A 17,617-nucleotide genomic window follows, 5' to 3' on the forward strand; every position below is an offset into this window, starting at 1 on the left:
GTGGCTCCAAGGCCATTTAAAATGGGCAGGTGGCAGCTTTGAGAAGATAAAATTCTGAGTCAGAGCCTGAATCTTAAGTCCCAATGGTATTTCACTCCTTGTTCAAACATATCTCACCTGTCCCATGTGTGCTTATCAGTTGTGGTTTTCTACTACTGGGGGTGGCAAACTTTACGCCTTCACAAAGTGCAAGCCAACTTCATTTGTCTGGCAGGGCTGGGGCTGGAGGTGTGGGGGAGAAGAAATGGAGTACAGAAATACGAAGAACTGAAAGGACTTGTCAGGTAAAGCCACTTAAGGCCCATGCCCAGCCCAACATGTTCAGTCTTGGGGTGAATGTGCTCCTAATTCAAGGGTGGCTTTCCATAAGGAGGCTGCAATGGATACTGTACAACCACACTGTCATGCGTGTGGTTTTGTGTAAACACCACAGCAACATACCTCTCTCCACGTGACCTCTCGTAAAGCTGTGATGATATATGGACTCCACGCGTGCTGGTGAAAAGCTATGAAAACAACCTAAGAAATGTGATGGAGCTAGCAGGAACTCCAAGCTGAATTAAGCCATTTACAGCACAACCTGCCCATCTAGCAACTGTTCTGTGATGGCTTTTCCTCTCCAAATATAACCCCTCATTGCATGTGCCCTTTTGGCTGCTCTTGGTAAAAGAGATCACTAAAGACAGGAGGTTTTGGGATCATAGCCAGTCTTACATGTCACAGGTTTCTAGGACTTCAAGATTTCTAATGGCCCTGCCAGAGGTTATCTTTCCTGTTGGGTTTTGTGTGTGTGTTTTGGTTTTTTTTTTAAAGTTTCCTGATAAATTCACTTTCTAAAAGGATTTTCCTGAAACAAGTTGCCCTGCTTATCTGAAAATAGCAAGTGGGAGAAGACACCAGTGCTCTGTATATATAAACAGCTAATCTCTCCTCCCTTTTTGGAGAACAGATTGGATAATCTTTGGATGACCCAATGGATTTCTTGATGGAAGCAATGACAAGGATAATAAATGTATCCCCACATCAAGACAGACTGGGATATTTATTCTAAACAATTGCTACAGCAGCTTCTGGCAGAGACCTGGGTATAAGCAGGAAAAATGAGATACTGGCCCATCTGCAAAGCATCACTGGCTTTAACACTCAAAATAAAGAGGAAAAAAAAATCCTTTTGGGTAATGGATTAGTTTCTGTATAGTGTTTTTCTTCTCTCCAGTAGTGTCAACTGCTTCCAAAACAGGAATCGCTGGTCACAGTGTGATTCCTTTAGTAAATGCTGATGAAATCCTTTGCTCTCTGTGCTCTGGCTTCTCCCTGCCCTCCCCACAAAGGGGTTTCACAAGGATGACTCCCCGGGTGGGGAAAAAGAGCCTGTGGCTGATGAAAGGAAAATAGTGCCCTCTCCTGTCCCTTCCCACCGCTGCCACTCACACTCCATCAGTTGGTCGTGCACCAACATCAGAGCATTAAAAGATGGCAATGGAAAATATTCCACCCAAGGGCGTGGGCTATGGTGGGGGACACACTGTGTGTGAAATGGACTTTTGGGGAATAAAAAGCTCCATGTAGAATGGGCTGGACCAGTACAGCTCCTTCACTTACACTGACTTTTGATTTATGATAGGGACAACCTGAGATTCAGTGCTGTTGGGATGGTTGGGAGCATCGCTGATGATGGTGGATGGTGTCATTCCAGCCCTGGGAGGGGGTGAAGAGTTGGGCACTTTTTTTCCCTGCAAGAAAGTTGATATTTCCACGGCTATTGCATGAAAAATGAGCTCCTCTTAAACTGCTCCCCGAAATGTCTCCCTTGGTCATTTCATGATGCTGTTTTTATTTTTTAGTAACAGCCACCAAGAGACCTGAGAAACGTGGGAAAGTAAATAAATAACTACAAATAAAATACCCTAAGAAGGTGTTTTAAATACAAGCCTTCATTTTTCAAGACTGCTCTAATAGGAAGATGGAAACAAAAGTGGATTTGATGGCTGAAGTTATTGTAACATGACAACTACCGTTTAAAAGTTGTATTTCAAGGCTGTGATTCCCCAAAATTACAGCTATGAAAGAGAGCCTTCTTGCTAACTGATGGATTGTTTCCTTCCAGATAGAACAATTTACCTGATATCTGAGGTAAATAAAACCTACCCATTAATCATCTTTTACAAGTACAGCATGCTAACAAGGAGGCACAGGCAACGTGCACGTGGCTACACAGGATCCTGGGCAGCAGAACACATATCCTACGCTCATCTCAGGGGTGAGCAGGGCACTGTAATTCCACACTCTGCGAATGCCCAAGTAAAATAAATCCACATGTAAGGAAAGCCAACTTCTAAACAAAACAGAGAGCAACAACAGCGTGGACTGGAATGGAACAGAAATACCTTTGTTCAGATCAACAGTTCCTAAAGGAATCACACCTAACCTTTTATTTCAGCAGCAGTCAGAAGAAAAGGGCCATACAGCCAACTCAGCAGGCTCTTAGCAGGCTCAGCCTTTTTAGTTGCAGATGTCTCTGAGAAAGAAAAGGAATAGTCTCTTCTCCTTGCTTTGTATAGATTGTGCTGCTCCCCATGTTGTCCTTCAGCAGAGCAGTGGCCACAGAGCCCATTTCCTTTATTCCCCATGGTTTCCTTACTTTTTTGCTCAATGTGGTATCAGATCAGCCCCAGGGAGTAACTGCACCTTACACCAATTCAGCCCTGGCAATATTCCAGAGTATGGAGCTATTTGCACTACGCTTCCCTTTGGAGCAAGCTCTTCATTGTTTGATCTACTTCCTACTAATCTACATCCCTAAGTCCTTAGTGGTCCTTGAAAGGCTCCTCCTGTAGCGCTACCTCTCATACCTGTTGGATAAGCTTCATTAAAATTCCAACAGCAATTGCATTGCTATATCACATGTATATAAAACAAGGTGTTTAAAATATGTCATCTGATGCAGCAAATAACAGAGGAGAAAGAAAACAAATCAGAAAGTCACGTAGATAATTTTGTCTAAAAACCAAAAAAAAAACCTCAGACTGCAAACCAATTTTTGCCAGTCCAGTAATTAAAGCAAAGTCCATATGGCTTAAGAGAACAGTCAAAGTGCACAGAAGGCAGTGGGGTTTTTGTTTGCTTTGCATTCCTCTTTGCAGTAAGCTCCACGTCATCCTCTTTGGAGCGCGTTCTCCATCCCACACACATCCTACCCAGGTGCAGAGAGGGGGATGGCTCACAGGGTTTTGGCTCAAGCCCCAGTCTTTGCACATCCCTTGCCATCTAATGAGCTGTGGATCATTATCCCAAACTCAAAAGCCCTTAAACACACCCACTGGAGTTTTTGGTTTTGAACTTTTTCTTTCTGGAGCCTTTGGAGAGGAACAGCGATCCAGTGCCAAAGCTATCCAGAATCTGTATGCACCAAGAGCAGCAGTGCTCAGAGGCAGTGCCAAAGAGTAACAGCAGTTCTGAGAACATTTGCCCTGTCCAAGAAGAAAGGTGACAACAGGGTTGAGCTTGCCCTTGGACCTCATTCAGGTGAGGTGCCACTAGGCTACTTCTAACCAGCCTCCATGGGCAGAAACAGGCAGCCACTGTATCAACACCAGGTTGGTTTCAACAACCTGCCTTGAAGACACCACCACCCAGTGACACAGCTGTGCCACATCCCTCCAGAGAGGGACAATTTGCAATGGTAACAGTGCCCACAGGTGCCCTGATGGGATGTTAGCAAGCAGCAGGATACCTGGCTGACCTACATCCAGCTGGGAGGAAATGCCAGACACTGGAGTGGCAAATCTCCAAATTAACCTTGCAGACTCTTGCAGTAAAAGGTCTGGTGGTCCAGGACTGTTGCTGGGTCCAAGGGCTGGACTTGGATTCGTTAAACCCCTGACAACTTCCTTGCGAGTAAGTAACTTGCTGGTAAACATGACAGACTCAGGAAAAGGATAGGAAAGAAGAAAACAAAAGGGAGCTACACAAAAAGGATGGAAAATAATAATAAAAAAAAGTCCTCTCTCTTCTTTCCAAAGACTGTAGCTTCAAGTACACAAAGCAGACTCCAAACGTGCACAAGGTAATTCATGACCCTAACGCTTGAAAAACCTGGTTAACTTTATTTGGAGACACTTTGTTGCTTCTCCCAGATACAAAGCTGAAGAATCAATAAAAGGCACCTGTGGACACCAAAACTCAGCCGGTCTGTGTGACGTGTCTTTGTACTAAATAAAATCAAACAAACCCAGCTAGCGTGTACTTTTTTACAGACCAGTAAGCAGCACTGCAGAGTCTGCCTGAGAAAGGATGCTCAACTTCTACTGACAGGGCAGGATAACTTTGATGATCAAAAACCTCATCAATTAGTAGACTCTCTAGCTTGTCACTGCAATTTTAATTGAAAGATTCCTCTGGCTTGCTGGGTTATGTCCTTTGACTTTTTAAAAAATGACCAATTCAAATGGCACATGCAGTCCACGAGGGAGGATTAGAGCCACACCAAAAATAAATTGACCTTGCATCTGAATTCTTCCCACTTGCTTCACCCACCGCTGCCCTGCAGTGCTCTTTTGAGCCATCTCTTCTTCTAAAGGTCCTGGAGTTGGAATATTTAAAGAATGCAGCAGGTTCAATTTGAACAAGAAAGAAAAGCAGGTCAGGAATTCAGTATAAATTCAGTAGTGATCCTAGAGCAGACACAGTGACACATCTGAGCCTAAGCTGATCAGCCAGTGCTCCTCATGTGGGGAGCAGCAATGAGAAGAGGAGAGAGGAGGTGTCTGCTTTTCATGTAAAAATTTGTCCCTTTTCTATATTTTCCTACTTGACCTTGATGACAAGGAAAAATTTAAAAGAAAAAAAAAAAAGTAGGGAAAAAGGAAGAAAAAGGAGCCTGGGAGGTTTTACGTTTTCTCTTCAAATCACATCACAAATGCACTCATTGCATCTAGGGAATTCACCTCCTTGTTTGGGAATGGGGGGACAGGAGGAGGGGGGAGAAAGAAAGAGGGAAGAGAAGGGCATGGGAGCTGCTTCCTGAAGCAGTGTTACAAAAAGCGGTTAAAAAACCCCTACTATTCACAAGTGGTTAAAATCATCACTTTTCAGAATTCCTTTTTTTTTTTTTTTTCCCTTAAACAAAGGTTCCACTAGTTCAGCTCCATATTTTTTAAGAGTTGATTGTCTTCAGGATTAGGAAAAAAAAAAAAAAAAAAAAAAAAAAAAAAAAAAAAAGAAATCAAACCCAACCCCAGCCTCATTCGTGTTCCCATCTGTTTCTACCCTGATAGAGAAGTTACCCACAGTTCACCGCACCGGTCACACACACACACAGTCACTGCGATGGGTCCCCTTGGAATGCCACCGGTGGTTCAGCTCCATCCTCCAGCCCCGTCTCAGACAAAGGAGGAGAATCCTGTCACTGGAGTCCGGGAGCCAGGTGCAGGCTGTCCCGTTGGGGTGTACACCCCTCCTGAGCTCTGTGTCGTGATGACAGTCTGGAAATAGGGTTCTGTCTCGCTGGCGGAGCACTCCTCGTATCGATAGGATGCCGGGTGCTTCACCCCTTTCTGCTGTCGCTTCCATGAGTTGTAGTACGTGGGGTCACTCATGTAGTGGTTCACAAAGGAGTGCTTTGGCAACTCGTCTTCATAATCTGAGTCAGTGGCCTGGAGCATCAGAGGAAAAAAAAAATAAAATTAAAAAATTAAAAAATCAGCAATGAGCACCTATGATTTAGCCTGTGCCACTCTAAAAGAAATTAGAGACAAGTTTAATACTACCAGCTGCCAAAAGCTGTAATTTTAGGGTAGGATGGTTCGTAGTCCAAGTGTAATACATGCTGGACTGTAGAAAAGCACTGTGCTATGGTTTAGCCAGGCTTCACTGCTAGAGGGAGAGTCTCTTGATGAACACTGGCGATAAGAGATGCAGAGAAATCCCTCCTAATTCACTGCAGAACACTGCAGCGGGAGCTACGAGTTCCTGTTTTGACAGACGATGCTGGGAAGTGTAGAGACCTCATCGAGAAACCAACAGCTTTTAATCACATAATCAACAAGACTGCAATTACAATTACAATTGAGACTCTTCTAATGCAAGGACAGAAGGAACATCCTCCCTGCAAACACACTGAAGTCAGCCAGACCTGCTCTGGTTTGTGGTGGTCAGACCAAGCCACTTGCACAGTACTCTGGATTTGGCTTGCAAGCCCCGTTAAGTATTGAAAATTAGTTCTATCACTGAAAGGGAATGAAGCAAAATAACTTTTTTTTTTCCCCCTCAGGCAGACAACTCTATCTGTACGTTCCAGCTGATTATTGGTGGTACAAGGCACAAACCCAGCAGCGACAGAAGAAAGAGAATGCAAAATCTGGAAAAGCAGCACCGCCAGGCAGAAGGAGTTGCTTTCTTGGGATGGCTCAGGCACAGCCCTGTGTTCAGAGCAGATCTCACCCCTTGAAACATTTATGCATGATGGCTGGGAAGCTTCAAAGCTCATATAAATATCGAGCGGGAGCTCTATTGAGATGTAACCAGATAAGCTTTGTGCCTCTGCCCCTCCTCTGAAGTTCTGCTGCTGTGATACAGCTGGAGGAATCACAGAGGGCTCGTACATCTCCTCCGAGTACAGAGACCACGGCAAAACCTTGGCCACAGCATCCAAGCGCACATTTTCCTTCTGTTCCCGCTAATGTTCCCACCAATAACAGCCACATCCCATTCAGCACACAAACATTTACCCAGTCATTTCCATATCTCATGCCTTCTCTCAAAATCTCTGGTTTGAGCGTGCAAAAACTTTCATTCCTTTTTTTTCTCCCCCAATAATCTGCGTAGCCGATTCTGAAGGCGATTAAATACCAAAGTAGTAGCTGCCTAAGACATACAAGAGAGAGACGAGTAAGTGCAGCTCGCAACTGTTAGTTGTTGCAATTAGTTTCAAAAGGTTGGTATCGTTCTGATCTATGACACCACATCCTTCTTGATCCTGCCTGCCACACAACTAGTCTCTCCTCCTCTAAAGCTCCTTTTTAACGGTCTCTGAAGAACAATCCTCAAATGCCTTGCGAACCGTCGTTCGAAAAGGGCACTGCATCCATCATCCCAACTCTTTGCATAGATAGCTGCTTTGATACTATTTTGTACCCATTTTCCAGCACATAGGGTGATGGACAGGGCTGAGAAATTTTCCCTGGAGTTTTCCAAAAGTCTGAGCAAAGCAGCTCTTTCCAGCTTTGCAAAATTTCCCTTCCACTGTTAACCACTCTTTGGCTCTTTCAGAATTATGTACTGTTTGATTGTTTTAAGAATGCAAAGCTTCAGGTGCCTTGACACGTAATTAATATTACAACAAAACCCTACCAGCATTCAATGACGATTCCAGAAGGAATTCAGCAAGTTTATCTCCTAGAAAAACGCTCCTTTGCATCAGCTGCCAGCCTTGGGAAGCCAACACCCGACTCCCTCCAAAGACCCTCCTGAACAGCTGGTTTTTGCAACGTGCCTGGAATATCCCCAGATTTGGACGACTTCAAGGCAGTGGGTGCGAAGAGGAGCTCCAGAATCTTGGCACTGCTGCAAGGAATGTCCTTCAACAAAAGTGCCTCTGATGACTGCAGATGTGGCAGCATGGCAGGGCACAGCAGCAGGCAGCAATAGCTCAGGCATGCTGGTCCTCAGCGCAGAGGCAACCAACTTTACCTGCAGACCAAAAGATGCCCAAATTCCAGTTTTCTCTGTTCTTATCAATAAACAAGTTCTTGCACGTTGTACGAGCCTACATCTCCAAACATTATGCTGCAGCTCCATAGTCTAATGTTAATGTAAAAAGTGCCTGGGAAGCTGGGGAATGATGATGGCATCCAGAAGAAAAGTCTGTGCATCCTCAGGAGATGCAGGTGCTTATGGATCACTCAACAGAAGCAGCACCTGAAGGTGTGAACTCCTCTAACTATCATGGATGTGCTACTTCCATCAAAGGCACAATGCTACCACTGCCCTTGCCATGTCTTCTGGCTCCTTCCCCAACCCACCCACCACTCTTACTGACTCAGACAGGCTCAGCCATCCCTCAAAGAAACAAGCCCCTCCTGAAGAGATGGAGCAAATCAACTGAGTTGAGGTGTCATAAGCATAGAGGAAAAAACCAAAACAAAATGACTTCTAGTGCAGTGGCTCCTTACAGGTCTTCCTGATATCCCCACAGATATATGGAAACATAAAGACAATTTAAAGGCTAGAAGCTCTAAGAAGAAATGCTGAGAAGCAGCTTTGTCCAGAAGACTGACACATGACTTGATGGGTATAATAATACTGATGCAGCCACTTGATTTCTGTCTGTCGCTAGCAGAAAAATACTCACCCCCAAAACTAATACAATTTCTGTACCCAAGCCAAGTTCTTCTGAGATTGCCAGAAGTCAATATAATAAAGAGGAGAAATACTGGGAACATTTTTAGATGGGCTGCTGCCATTTGAAATACAGCGTCACTTGGACTTGCCATGAACAGAAAGAGGGAATTTAAAACAATACCACCTCCTGATAATCTGTCTGCTAACTAGTTCATGATACCAACTGAAACACTAATTTGATGTAAATAAGGCCAGTGCCTTTCAGGAGTGACTTTCATGAAACACAAACAGCTGCACTAGCTTCAGCCCTTCACCATCAATAGCACTGATGCTGGAAAGGATAACCTACTTGTTAGTGTTGATACAACCTGTTTTCTTTGTGTTTCCTTCAGAACAGGCAGGAGCTGACTATTCCATCTGCGTTTCTGAAGTATCTTCTAAGGTCTGCTCTGAATAAGGTATTAATAACCACCTTAACCAGCAAGGAATTCTCTAAATCGCTGTCCCACATCCCTCTCTGCCCTGATGAAAATCAAGGAGTAGCAACACAAACTTGTTTTGCATGACAATACAGACAGCTTAGACTAGAGGATTACTTTTTAGTAGTTTTTAAACAACTGAGTAAATAGAAATGCTGCAGGGCTTTTTGCTTTGCTTTTGGTTTTCTCCCTTCAGTGCAACTGTGGCTTTGTTACCTTGGAAACCTCCATAGGCTGGAGTGTGATAGGGTGTGTGGTGACATTACAGACTGTCAACCAAAGGTGCATGGATGCCTATGAAACAACAAATACAGAAAATGAGAGGCTATTTAAGTATTTTTTTTGAGAGCACGAAATGCGTAAGTGCTATTCAGAGGCAAGTCAGCAATCAGAGTCGGCTAGCTTAGTCAATGGGAAATTTGAAAATAGTTCTAATTATTTTTTTTTAAAGTGACTGCATAAGAAACAACCTTATGAGATTATTTCTAAAAATGTAGATGGCAGCAGTTTCCTTTGGTTGACGTGAAATGAATATGCTGTAGAAGAGACAAGGTAACCTAGTAGACAAACGGATTTCATTGGACACGGGAACCCTTGCTTATTTAATGTGTCACCTGCACCTGATTTCCACACGGTGCCCAACTTGTCAAAATCACTGGAGAACTTTATTGGAAACAAGTTAAACCATATTCCCTATTAAGCGTTAAGTGGAAATTTATATCTTCCTACAGAACTGAGAAAGCAAAAGTCAGTTTAACTGCAGCGAGCAGCTAGGAAGACCAGAGCATCCCCAGCATTCAGCAGACTGACGTGTGTAATGTTATCTCCTGAAAACAGATTTTGTGAGACCACAAGGACATGTGAAAACAAAAAAACAAAAAAACCCAACCAAGCAAAGTCAAACAACATTCTCCCCTATCCTCCTGTAAAACTGCTGGATGACATCGCAGATATATCATCAAATTTCTGTACATGGTGAACTCCAAATTTCTTCAGATTATCTGTCCAGAGCCTCTTCCACTTGACTCATTATCTAAAAGCCTATTATTATTAATCATTTAGAAATTACACTTTTAGCACTCTCTTGCTCCATACCTGCCAATTAAACTACTTTAACCTCATTAACAGTACTGGTGCTTGGCTTTCATGACATGGAGTAAGTTAACTGCTTGATTTATGAATATTAAGAGGACTTCTTGGTCTGCTTGATTTTCTTTTTGTTTCTCTCTTGCTCTCCTCATCAGGAGGGAGCTTGGAGGAAAGCTCCCAGGCAGCTGTGTTGTAAGTGCAGTAGTCAGCCAGAGAGCCCCTCGCAGACTTCTTCACGTTCAGTATACCCCCATGAGACTTGAAGCCAGTGAGCTTCCTTCTTTCCCAAATAAAGTCTTGACACCTCAAGCAACAGGCGTAAGACTAAGCAGCAACAAGATGACATGTGGGTTGAAAGCAAAAACAGTTTTTGGCCCTGCCTGCCCTTACGTGCATTGTATTAAATGGAATTTGAGATCCCCACAAAGATGTATTAGAGGGAAAAAAGCATCAGGATCCTCTTTGCTGCAGAGAACTAAATGATGTGTAGAGCTCTTATATAAAAAAAAATATCTTTAAGTCTTCATACAATGGGAAAAATTTCTGCCTGCTAAGAGAAATGGAAATTCCGAAATTCTTAGAAAACCGAGCTTGTCTGTTAAGATCTCCTTTGAGAACAGAAACAAAAAGAACAGAAAAAGACAAACAGAAAGAGCTAATAGGTACAGGAATACTTGAAAAGAGAGTGGTCAAACACCTATACCCACCTCTGCCCTAACCCACCCTCACCTCCTGTCTGTACCAGCCAATGTAAACAGCATTTTCAGGCTGATCAAAAGGCAGCATCTCCTATCGCTACCTCTACTGGGAGTGTATTAACATTTCATGCCTAAAAGCACTCCCCACCACAAAAAAAAAAGCCAAGCATCAAAGACATTATACAGAAGGGCTGCATATCAAAGCCCCAAGGAAAAACAGGAGGCACATTTTGTTCACGTACTCACATGCACACACAGATTCACAAAAACACTAGAATCTCAATTGAGACCTTCAGGCTTGACTGCAACACACAGTAAGTAAATAATATTAATATTAGCCTGAGAAAAAAACCAAACCAAAACAAAATCACTTTCTTCTATGCTGTACAAACAGTGCATATAGAAGGCAGTAATGACGCCCTGCAAGTAGACTTTTACGCATTACCAGGAAATACCACATGGTGCCTTGAAAATTAATGTCAAAAGGTGCCAGTGCTAAATTCATGATCATGCTCAGCAAACTGTTTTAATGACAGGTTTAATGCTGGGTTATTACAGTGACATGACCAAAGCGCTATGAGTTTAATCTGGAGGGTAACGTTTATGCATTGTATAGACAGCAGCTTGAGCTACACCAAGGAAAACTACCTGCACGATGGGTCGGCCACAGGGCAGCACAAAGCAGCAGGCTGTCCGTGGTAATTAGTGGGAGGTGAGAGGTAGGTAGCCAGGAAAAGCAGCTGTAGCTGCAGGTGCAGAAAAGCTACAGATGAAAACTGTCATCTTCTTTCACTACTTGCTGCTCTTGATTTATTCTTGCTAGAAGGGTCAGGTGGGGAGTGGTTTGGCCCACTGCTCGCTTCTTGCGCTGTCAGTTCAGATTCGTCAGGATCTCAGCTGACAACACGCGATTTTAGAGACAGATTACCTTTCTGGATGTCCCTTGAAGTCTGTCTTTTCACTCCTGGCCACTGTTGGGCTTTTACAGACCACTTACTTTCTTCTTAAAGGGGATGTAAGACACAAGATGGAGCACTGCCAGAGGGAGAATGCCAGCATAACACCCGCTTTCCTTGGAGAACAGAGTCTAAAGACAACCTGAGCAGAAGGCTCCTCTTGAGTTAGACTAAGGCTGAGGATTGGGGTGTTCAGAAACCTGAATGCTGGGTTCTGACAGCCATGGCTATGTGCCCCCTGGCAGGTAGTCATGCCCCACTTACTCCCTCTGTAACAGAGGCAGCAGTTATCACCACGCAAGACCACTCTTCTGAATCTTGATGTTTGCTGTAGCTGCCTAGAAAAAGCACTGTGGAAACTTCAAACCACATCCCACACTTCAGTCAGTGCAACAATCCAAAGTGTGTCCCACCTTCAACCTTATCCAGATGGTAGCTGCAGCCAGCTGGTTATTCTGCAGCATACATAAGTTTTCCCAAAAGTGCTCCAAGTTTGCAGCCCACAGGCAGAAGGGGACGTGCAGCTCCTTCCAGAGAGGTCAGCACACACTGTCTGACTGATCGCACCTGAGTTTCTATATAACACTGGAAAACTCTGAATATGTGCCAAGGCCAGGTCTGGAATCTGCCCTGGCTGGGTCCTGCTTGTCATTCTTTCTTTTGACATTTTAATTTTAAGATGTGATGTGAACAGCCTGGTGAATTGGACATTTTAAAGTCCCCAAGACAGTGACAACACATTACAATGCAGGTATGGGACTGGGGCTCCAAAGACTTGCCAGGATTCAGCAGGGAAATGAACATCTGCAACGTGTGAGCAACATCTGGCAAAGCAAAGGGAAACCCTTACCTCTGACTCTGACACTTCTAAGGGCTTCTCGTTCAGACCCAAGCCCTCGGTCAGCACAGCTCCATTGTACTTGTTGCAGATATCCTCATCAGAGTAGTGCAGCCCCCCTGGGCTTGGGCGAGGAGGAGACCTAGGAAACATAAAGGGTGAGTGTATGGGATGTTGTCATTTCTCTGAAATGACACAATTAAATCATGCTTAGAAGCCAGAATCACAGCCTGGGGCAGTGATTTGGGCATTAAAGTCCTCCCTAGATCCTCCAGACAACAGTCTCTCCCCTTTGCCTATTTAACAGTTGCTTGAAGCCATTTCAAAGAGCATCATGTTCCCAGCTTCTTACCTGGTTCCATTCTTCTTTGAGAAGGTGCTCTTGATGTTCAAGTGTCTGCTGTTGAGCTCCAGAGCAGTGAAGCCTCCGTTATCCAGGGTAACCGACTCTTCCACATTGGAGATGGTTTTACCTGGAGCCAAATAATGAAAGATTCAGATGAAACAAAGGCACTTTTCTCCCAAATACAGCTGTAAAATCTAACTTGTCCTTCTTTGTGTTTTATGACATAATTGATAATTTGAAAATTTATTTACTTTTCTTACTGGCAAATAAGAACAATCACAGTGAAGGAGAGGAGCTTATTGGGAGTGTGAATGGGCAGAAGAAGCCAAAAGAGGGGAAAGGAGGAGTCATGGATGGATGCATTTCATTTGGAAGGATGTATCTAAAATTGCACAGATTAACTGTGCTACAAAAGTGCTTATTCTTGTCTTTTGACTATAAATAGAAAACAGGTGACTCATTCAGGTGGCCACTGAAGACATCCTAAATTGGGTGCTATGAATCCCATTCATGCTGACTGAAGCAAAGCAAGAGAAAGTAAAACTAGGAAAGGCAGAAAAAAGGAAAAGGAGAAAAAAAAAAGCAGGAAAGAAAGCAAGACAAAGGGTAAGTGTATAGCAAAGGGGAAAAAGATGTCAGAGCTGTAATGAGGGTGAGATACAGATGTGAGAAACCACTGGACAGGGAAAAGGACAGGGGACTGGAAGAAGCGAGAAAACACAGGAAAGTGTATTATTCCATATGATCAAATGTAGCAGGAGCTTATTCTCTCCCATGCTCATTCATTGTAATCCCAAAGGTGTGAGCTCAGCTCGTGTCCCAGGGAGAAGGACCGGTTGCCTATCTCCGCTTTGCAGCAGACAGGTACTTTATCCTCTGCTTCAATTTCAGTGCTACATTAAGACTCGGTGTGAACACTGATACCTGACAGTGCAGGTCACAACTGTCTTTTCATGTCTGTCCCCCAAACACGGAGCAAAACTAAGAAGATGAGAGATTTCCTATGAGCTGTGCATACAAATATGCAATAGTATTAACTTGGTAAAATGCCACGGTATTCATATATCTTGCATCTCACGGGACTGAAATCTGATTTTCTAATACTTGTTAGAAGTGAATTATAAAGAAAGAAAAGATCTTCACTTTGGGACTAAATTACTAAATACTGCCTGGAAGACTCCTTCATTACATTAATCCCTAAGAACGGGTAGTGCAAAGACCCATCCACCTGATCCTACTCATTAATGTGCCTCTTTTGGCACCTCCTGGCATCAGAGCAGTTTCTTGCTGGAGGTGGAGGAGGCTATCAGAGAAATGCACATGTGAACAACCCTTCCAGGATTTTCTCATGTAAAGAGAAAAAAAAAGTAAAAACAATATTCAGAGCTCAAGAACTAGGTGTTTTGAAAAGGGACTATTTTAACACTCCTAGTTAAAGAGCAGGTAGCTCCTGTTTCCTTTCAGAAAGGAGACTGGTAAAAATTGTAACTAAAGGAAAATTCAAAGCTTGACGCTCATTATACATTAGAGTCTAACAGGTTCAGATAACCAAGGCCCCCAGCCCAGCAACTGCAGCTTGGCTTACAGAGTCTAACAGGTTCAGATAACCAAGGCACCTGCTTGCTGCTTGGCCCCCAGCCCAGCAACTGCAGCTTGGCTTAGGGAACAAACATGAGATTCAGGGCACTCTATTTAATATAAAGGAGATGTGATATAGTCCTCACACATTCAGACCTAGAATATTTGCATTGGGTACAGTCATGGAAAAGCAGAATCTTTTTCCTTCTCTTCATCTATGAGGGAATGATGACAAAGCCAAATGAAGTCTCAGCACGTTCCTTTCTTGTGGTCTTCTGCCAAGTACTTGACTCAGACACCTTAGCTTTCCTTACAGTCCCTTTCAGATGCTGTCCTATCCCAGGCCATGGCTAGTTAGCAGCCAAAACCTGGTAAGATCAGGCACTCTTTACCCAGTATGGCTCTAGGCAAAAGCTATTTCTACCAAACCAGACAGCAAAAAGATCCGAGTCTTCTGCCAAACAAAATACCTATAAGGAGAGTCCACGCTGATGAAATCTGAGTTTCAAAGGTAAGACATTTCTAATTCCCACAGCTCTTGAGATTGTGAGCACAGCTTGGAGCTGATGTCTTACCTGTGCTGCAGTTCTTGTACTTCTTGCTCTGGCCATGCAGGACCAATGCAAATACCACCAGGAGGATGAGGATCAGACTTGAGAGAGCCATCACCAGCAAAAACCACCACTCCTCATAGAAAGGGGCTTCTGTTTGTGCTGAAAGAGCAAAGAAACAAAAAACCAATTCCTGTTTATGCTCATTCAAAATTTTCTCTTCTGCCGCACGGAACGATGCATCTGTAACAGTGTTCAGGAGAGAGAGGTGTTCAAAGGCAGTAACCTAGTCTACTCTGCAGTCAGACTTTCAAGGGGCTTGCTGACACTTCTAAGATGGCAAAGAGAACAGGAACATATCATGGCTCCAAGATCTCCACAAACATCTTTCACATGCTCAGAGCAGCACTCCAGAATCCCTCAGCTCAGAAGAAATTATCACCAAGTGAAGAGAGGGAGGTGTCTTCCCACAGCTCCACACACCTACATTTCTTGACTACTGCGGTGTGCTTAGTACTCCCTGGGTCAAAGGAACCACTTATATATATGTCATGAGCCACAATTATTCCGCTTTTTAAGAATCCTGCCTCACCAAAATGCTGCTCAGTGGCTCTTTGAAAAATACAGCTAGTGCCAGGGAACAAAGCACACTTGGTTCAGTGTCTTTCAGTACCTCCATTAACTCCAACGTCCAACATTCACTGATCCTCTGTACAGTTTCCCCACCAGCTTAGCCAAGCCTGGTGTGCAGCACATGGCTATCAATTCAGTTGCCTGGATTTTGTGTGATCTCAAGTCATTTCACCCCATTTAACCTCAACTGGAGACACAAAATGATACTAACTTCCCTTTCTAGAGTTAGCTCGCCAGTCTTGATTTAAAGTAGTAAGCATAGTTATCTTCTTGCGGTGATATTCTCTTTGTCAGCATCCCTCAGTTTTGTGAAAAAATGCTACTGCAGGAGCACAAGCCAGCACTTGTATAATAATTTCCCTGTAATCCATAAGTTAGAAGAACACCTAGTAGGAACAGACGATGCCAGGAGACCAACTTCAACTAAACCCCTCACTAGCACTGATCCCAGGCACTTTCTTTCCCCGACTGTTCTGAGCCCTGGATCTAAACACAAGTCTCTTGTAAGCCTGATGATACGAGCTTAAATTTGTTCCAGATGACTGGGTATTCTGCAGCACTGAAAAGCAGCCATCATCTTTCTTTGCTAGGAGGCCAGTCCAGGCCAATACAATCCTAAAGGCAAACTGCACAATCCATGCTGGGCTGAGCAGATTCAGTGCAATTCACACCTCCCTGTGCTAGCTGAAGTGGCCAGTCTAAAATGCTTTATACTTTTATGACTGTGTATCTCAACGGAAAGCTCTTACTTTCATGCAGCAATTTGAGATGAACACTGAAGCATCAAAAGGAGATGAATTAAATAGTTCTGTTCAAGTGGAGACCTTACAAACAAGTGGTTTATTTATAAAAAGCATCACAAAGAGCTGCATGCCCAGCTTCAGAGGAATAATGTCTTCCAGAAAAGGAAAGACTGACATGATTACTGACCCTTTACATTGTGTTATAACCTCTGTGAAACCACAGATAGGAAAAACACTGACTCTTGGTGTTTGAAGTGGGTTGTCTATGCCCTTGTCCTGAAGGAGAAAAGCACTCACACTGAAATCCACAGACAGCTCTTACAGGCTAAGTGGTTAATTGTGTAAGGACAAATGCAGCTGTGATGGTGATAGCAGCATTTACTGCTCTTGCCTGCTGGGTAACTGTTGAATGGTGTTTATGCTTTTCACTGGAGAGGCAAAGAGATAAAAGTTACTCCAGATACTGGAGCTTTGCCAAGTTCTCAGGACTCTCCAGGATTTTGAATCACAAAGCCGCTTTACCAGGTTCTTTTCTTTTATTCCTCTTGTCTTTCTTTGTTGACACAGCAAGGATGAAACTTATTGCTCTAAAGTGACTTGAAGTACAGCTGCCACTGCAAAGGGAAGAGGAGACCTGAGCAAAGCTTTCATGAAAGCAAGCTCTCCCACTTCACAACAGGCCATTGAACTCGAGCTGCCCAGACATGGCAAGCTGAGTGGAATTTGCTTTTCAAGGTATTGAAGTTCCTTTAGAAAACCAGAGTGCAGGTTGCTCAAAGGGATTTTGGAAGCATCTTTAGGCCATAGGTCCTGTTTACTGGGAATTAGTTCAAGGGAGTAGGGAGGGTGGGAAGAACCCAAGAGCACCATCAACAAGCTGTTCTGATGAAGGGGGACTGGAGGCATCACATTGTACTGGAACTGCCAGCAGAGAGGATATCAGGAATAATTTTGTGAAACTACACTTTCATATTTTCAAGAGCTAAATACAAAATAACACAGAAAATATTTATCAGAGAGCCCTGGGAATAAAAAGAAGGAAGTAGAATAAGCACAACAACAGACTAGGAGAGGAAAGGAGTAAAAGCAAACGAATTATAGACTATGTAAATTAGTCTTAGGGCAAAAGATCTTACATATAAACGCTCATGAAATTCCTGAGAAGGTTCTTTGTCAAACTTAAAAATGGCACACATGCATTTTTCCTCTTGTGAGTAAAGCATACTGTAATAACAAGCCTTGATTCACCATTACATTACTCTGGTTTTATCCTAAAACAAGTGAAAACAAGCTGCCCTTGGTTATTTGTTGCACCTAGAGAATCTGGGTTGTTATTTTTTTTTCTTTTTCTTCCCCCCCCCCCCCC

General features: G+C 43.5%; 1 protein-coding gene across 1 annotated transcript in view; it reads right to left on the bottom strand.

Moving 5' to 3' along the window:
* Positions 1-5,381: 5,381 nt before the first annotated feature.
* Positions 5,382-17,617, bottom strand: part of LOC104523909 (protein sidekick-1) — a gene marked incomplete at its 5' end in the record, with an annotated part of 288,170 nt that continues 275,934 nt past the window's right edge. The window contains 4 exons of the mRNA XM_029084663.1: positions 5,382-5,654; positions 12,413-12,542; positions 12,753-12,873; positions 14,900-15,037. Of these exons, the coding sequence (XP_028940496.1) occupies positions 5,382-5,654; positions 12,413-12,542; positions 12,753-12,873; positions 14,900-15,037 (662 nt within the window). The remainder of the gene's footprint in view (positions 5,655-12,412; positions 12,543-12,752; positions 12,874-14,899; positions 15,038-17,617) is intronic.

Source organism: Antrostomus carolinensis, unplaced genomic scaffold, assembly GCF_000700745.2.
Source record: "Antrostomus carolinensis isolate BGI_N321 unplaced genomic scaffold, ASM70074v2 scaffold534, whole genome shotgun sequence".
NCBI classification, from domain to species: Eukaryota; Metazoa; Chordata; class Aves; order Caprimulgiformes; family Caprimulgidae; genus Antrostomus; species Antrostomus carolinensis.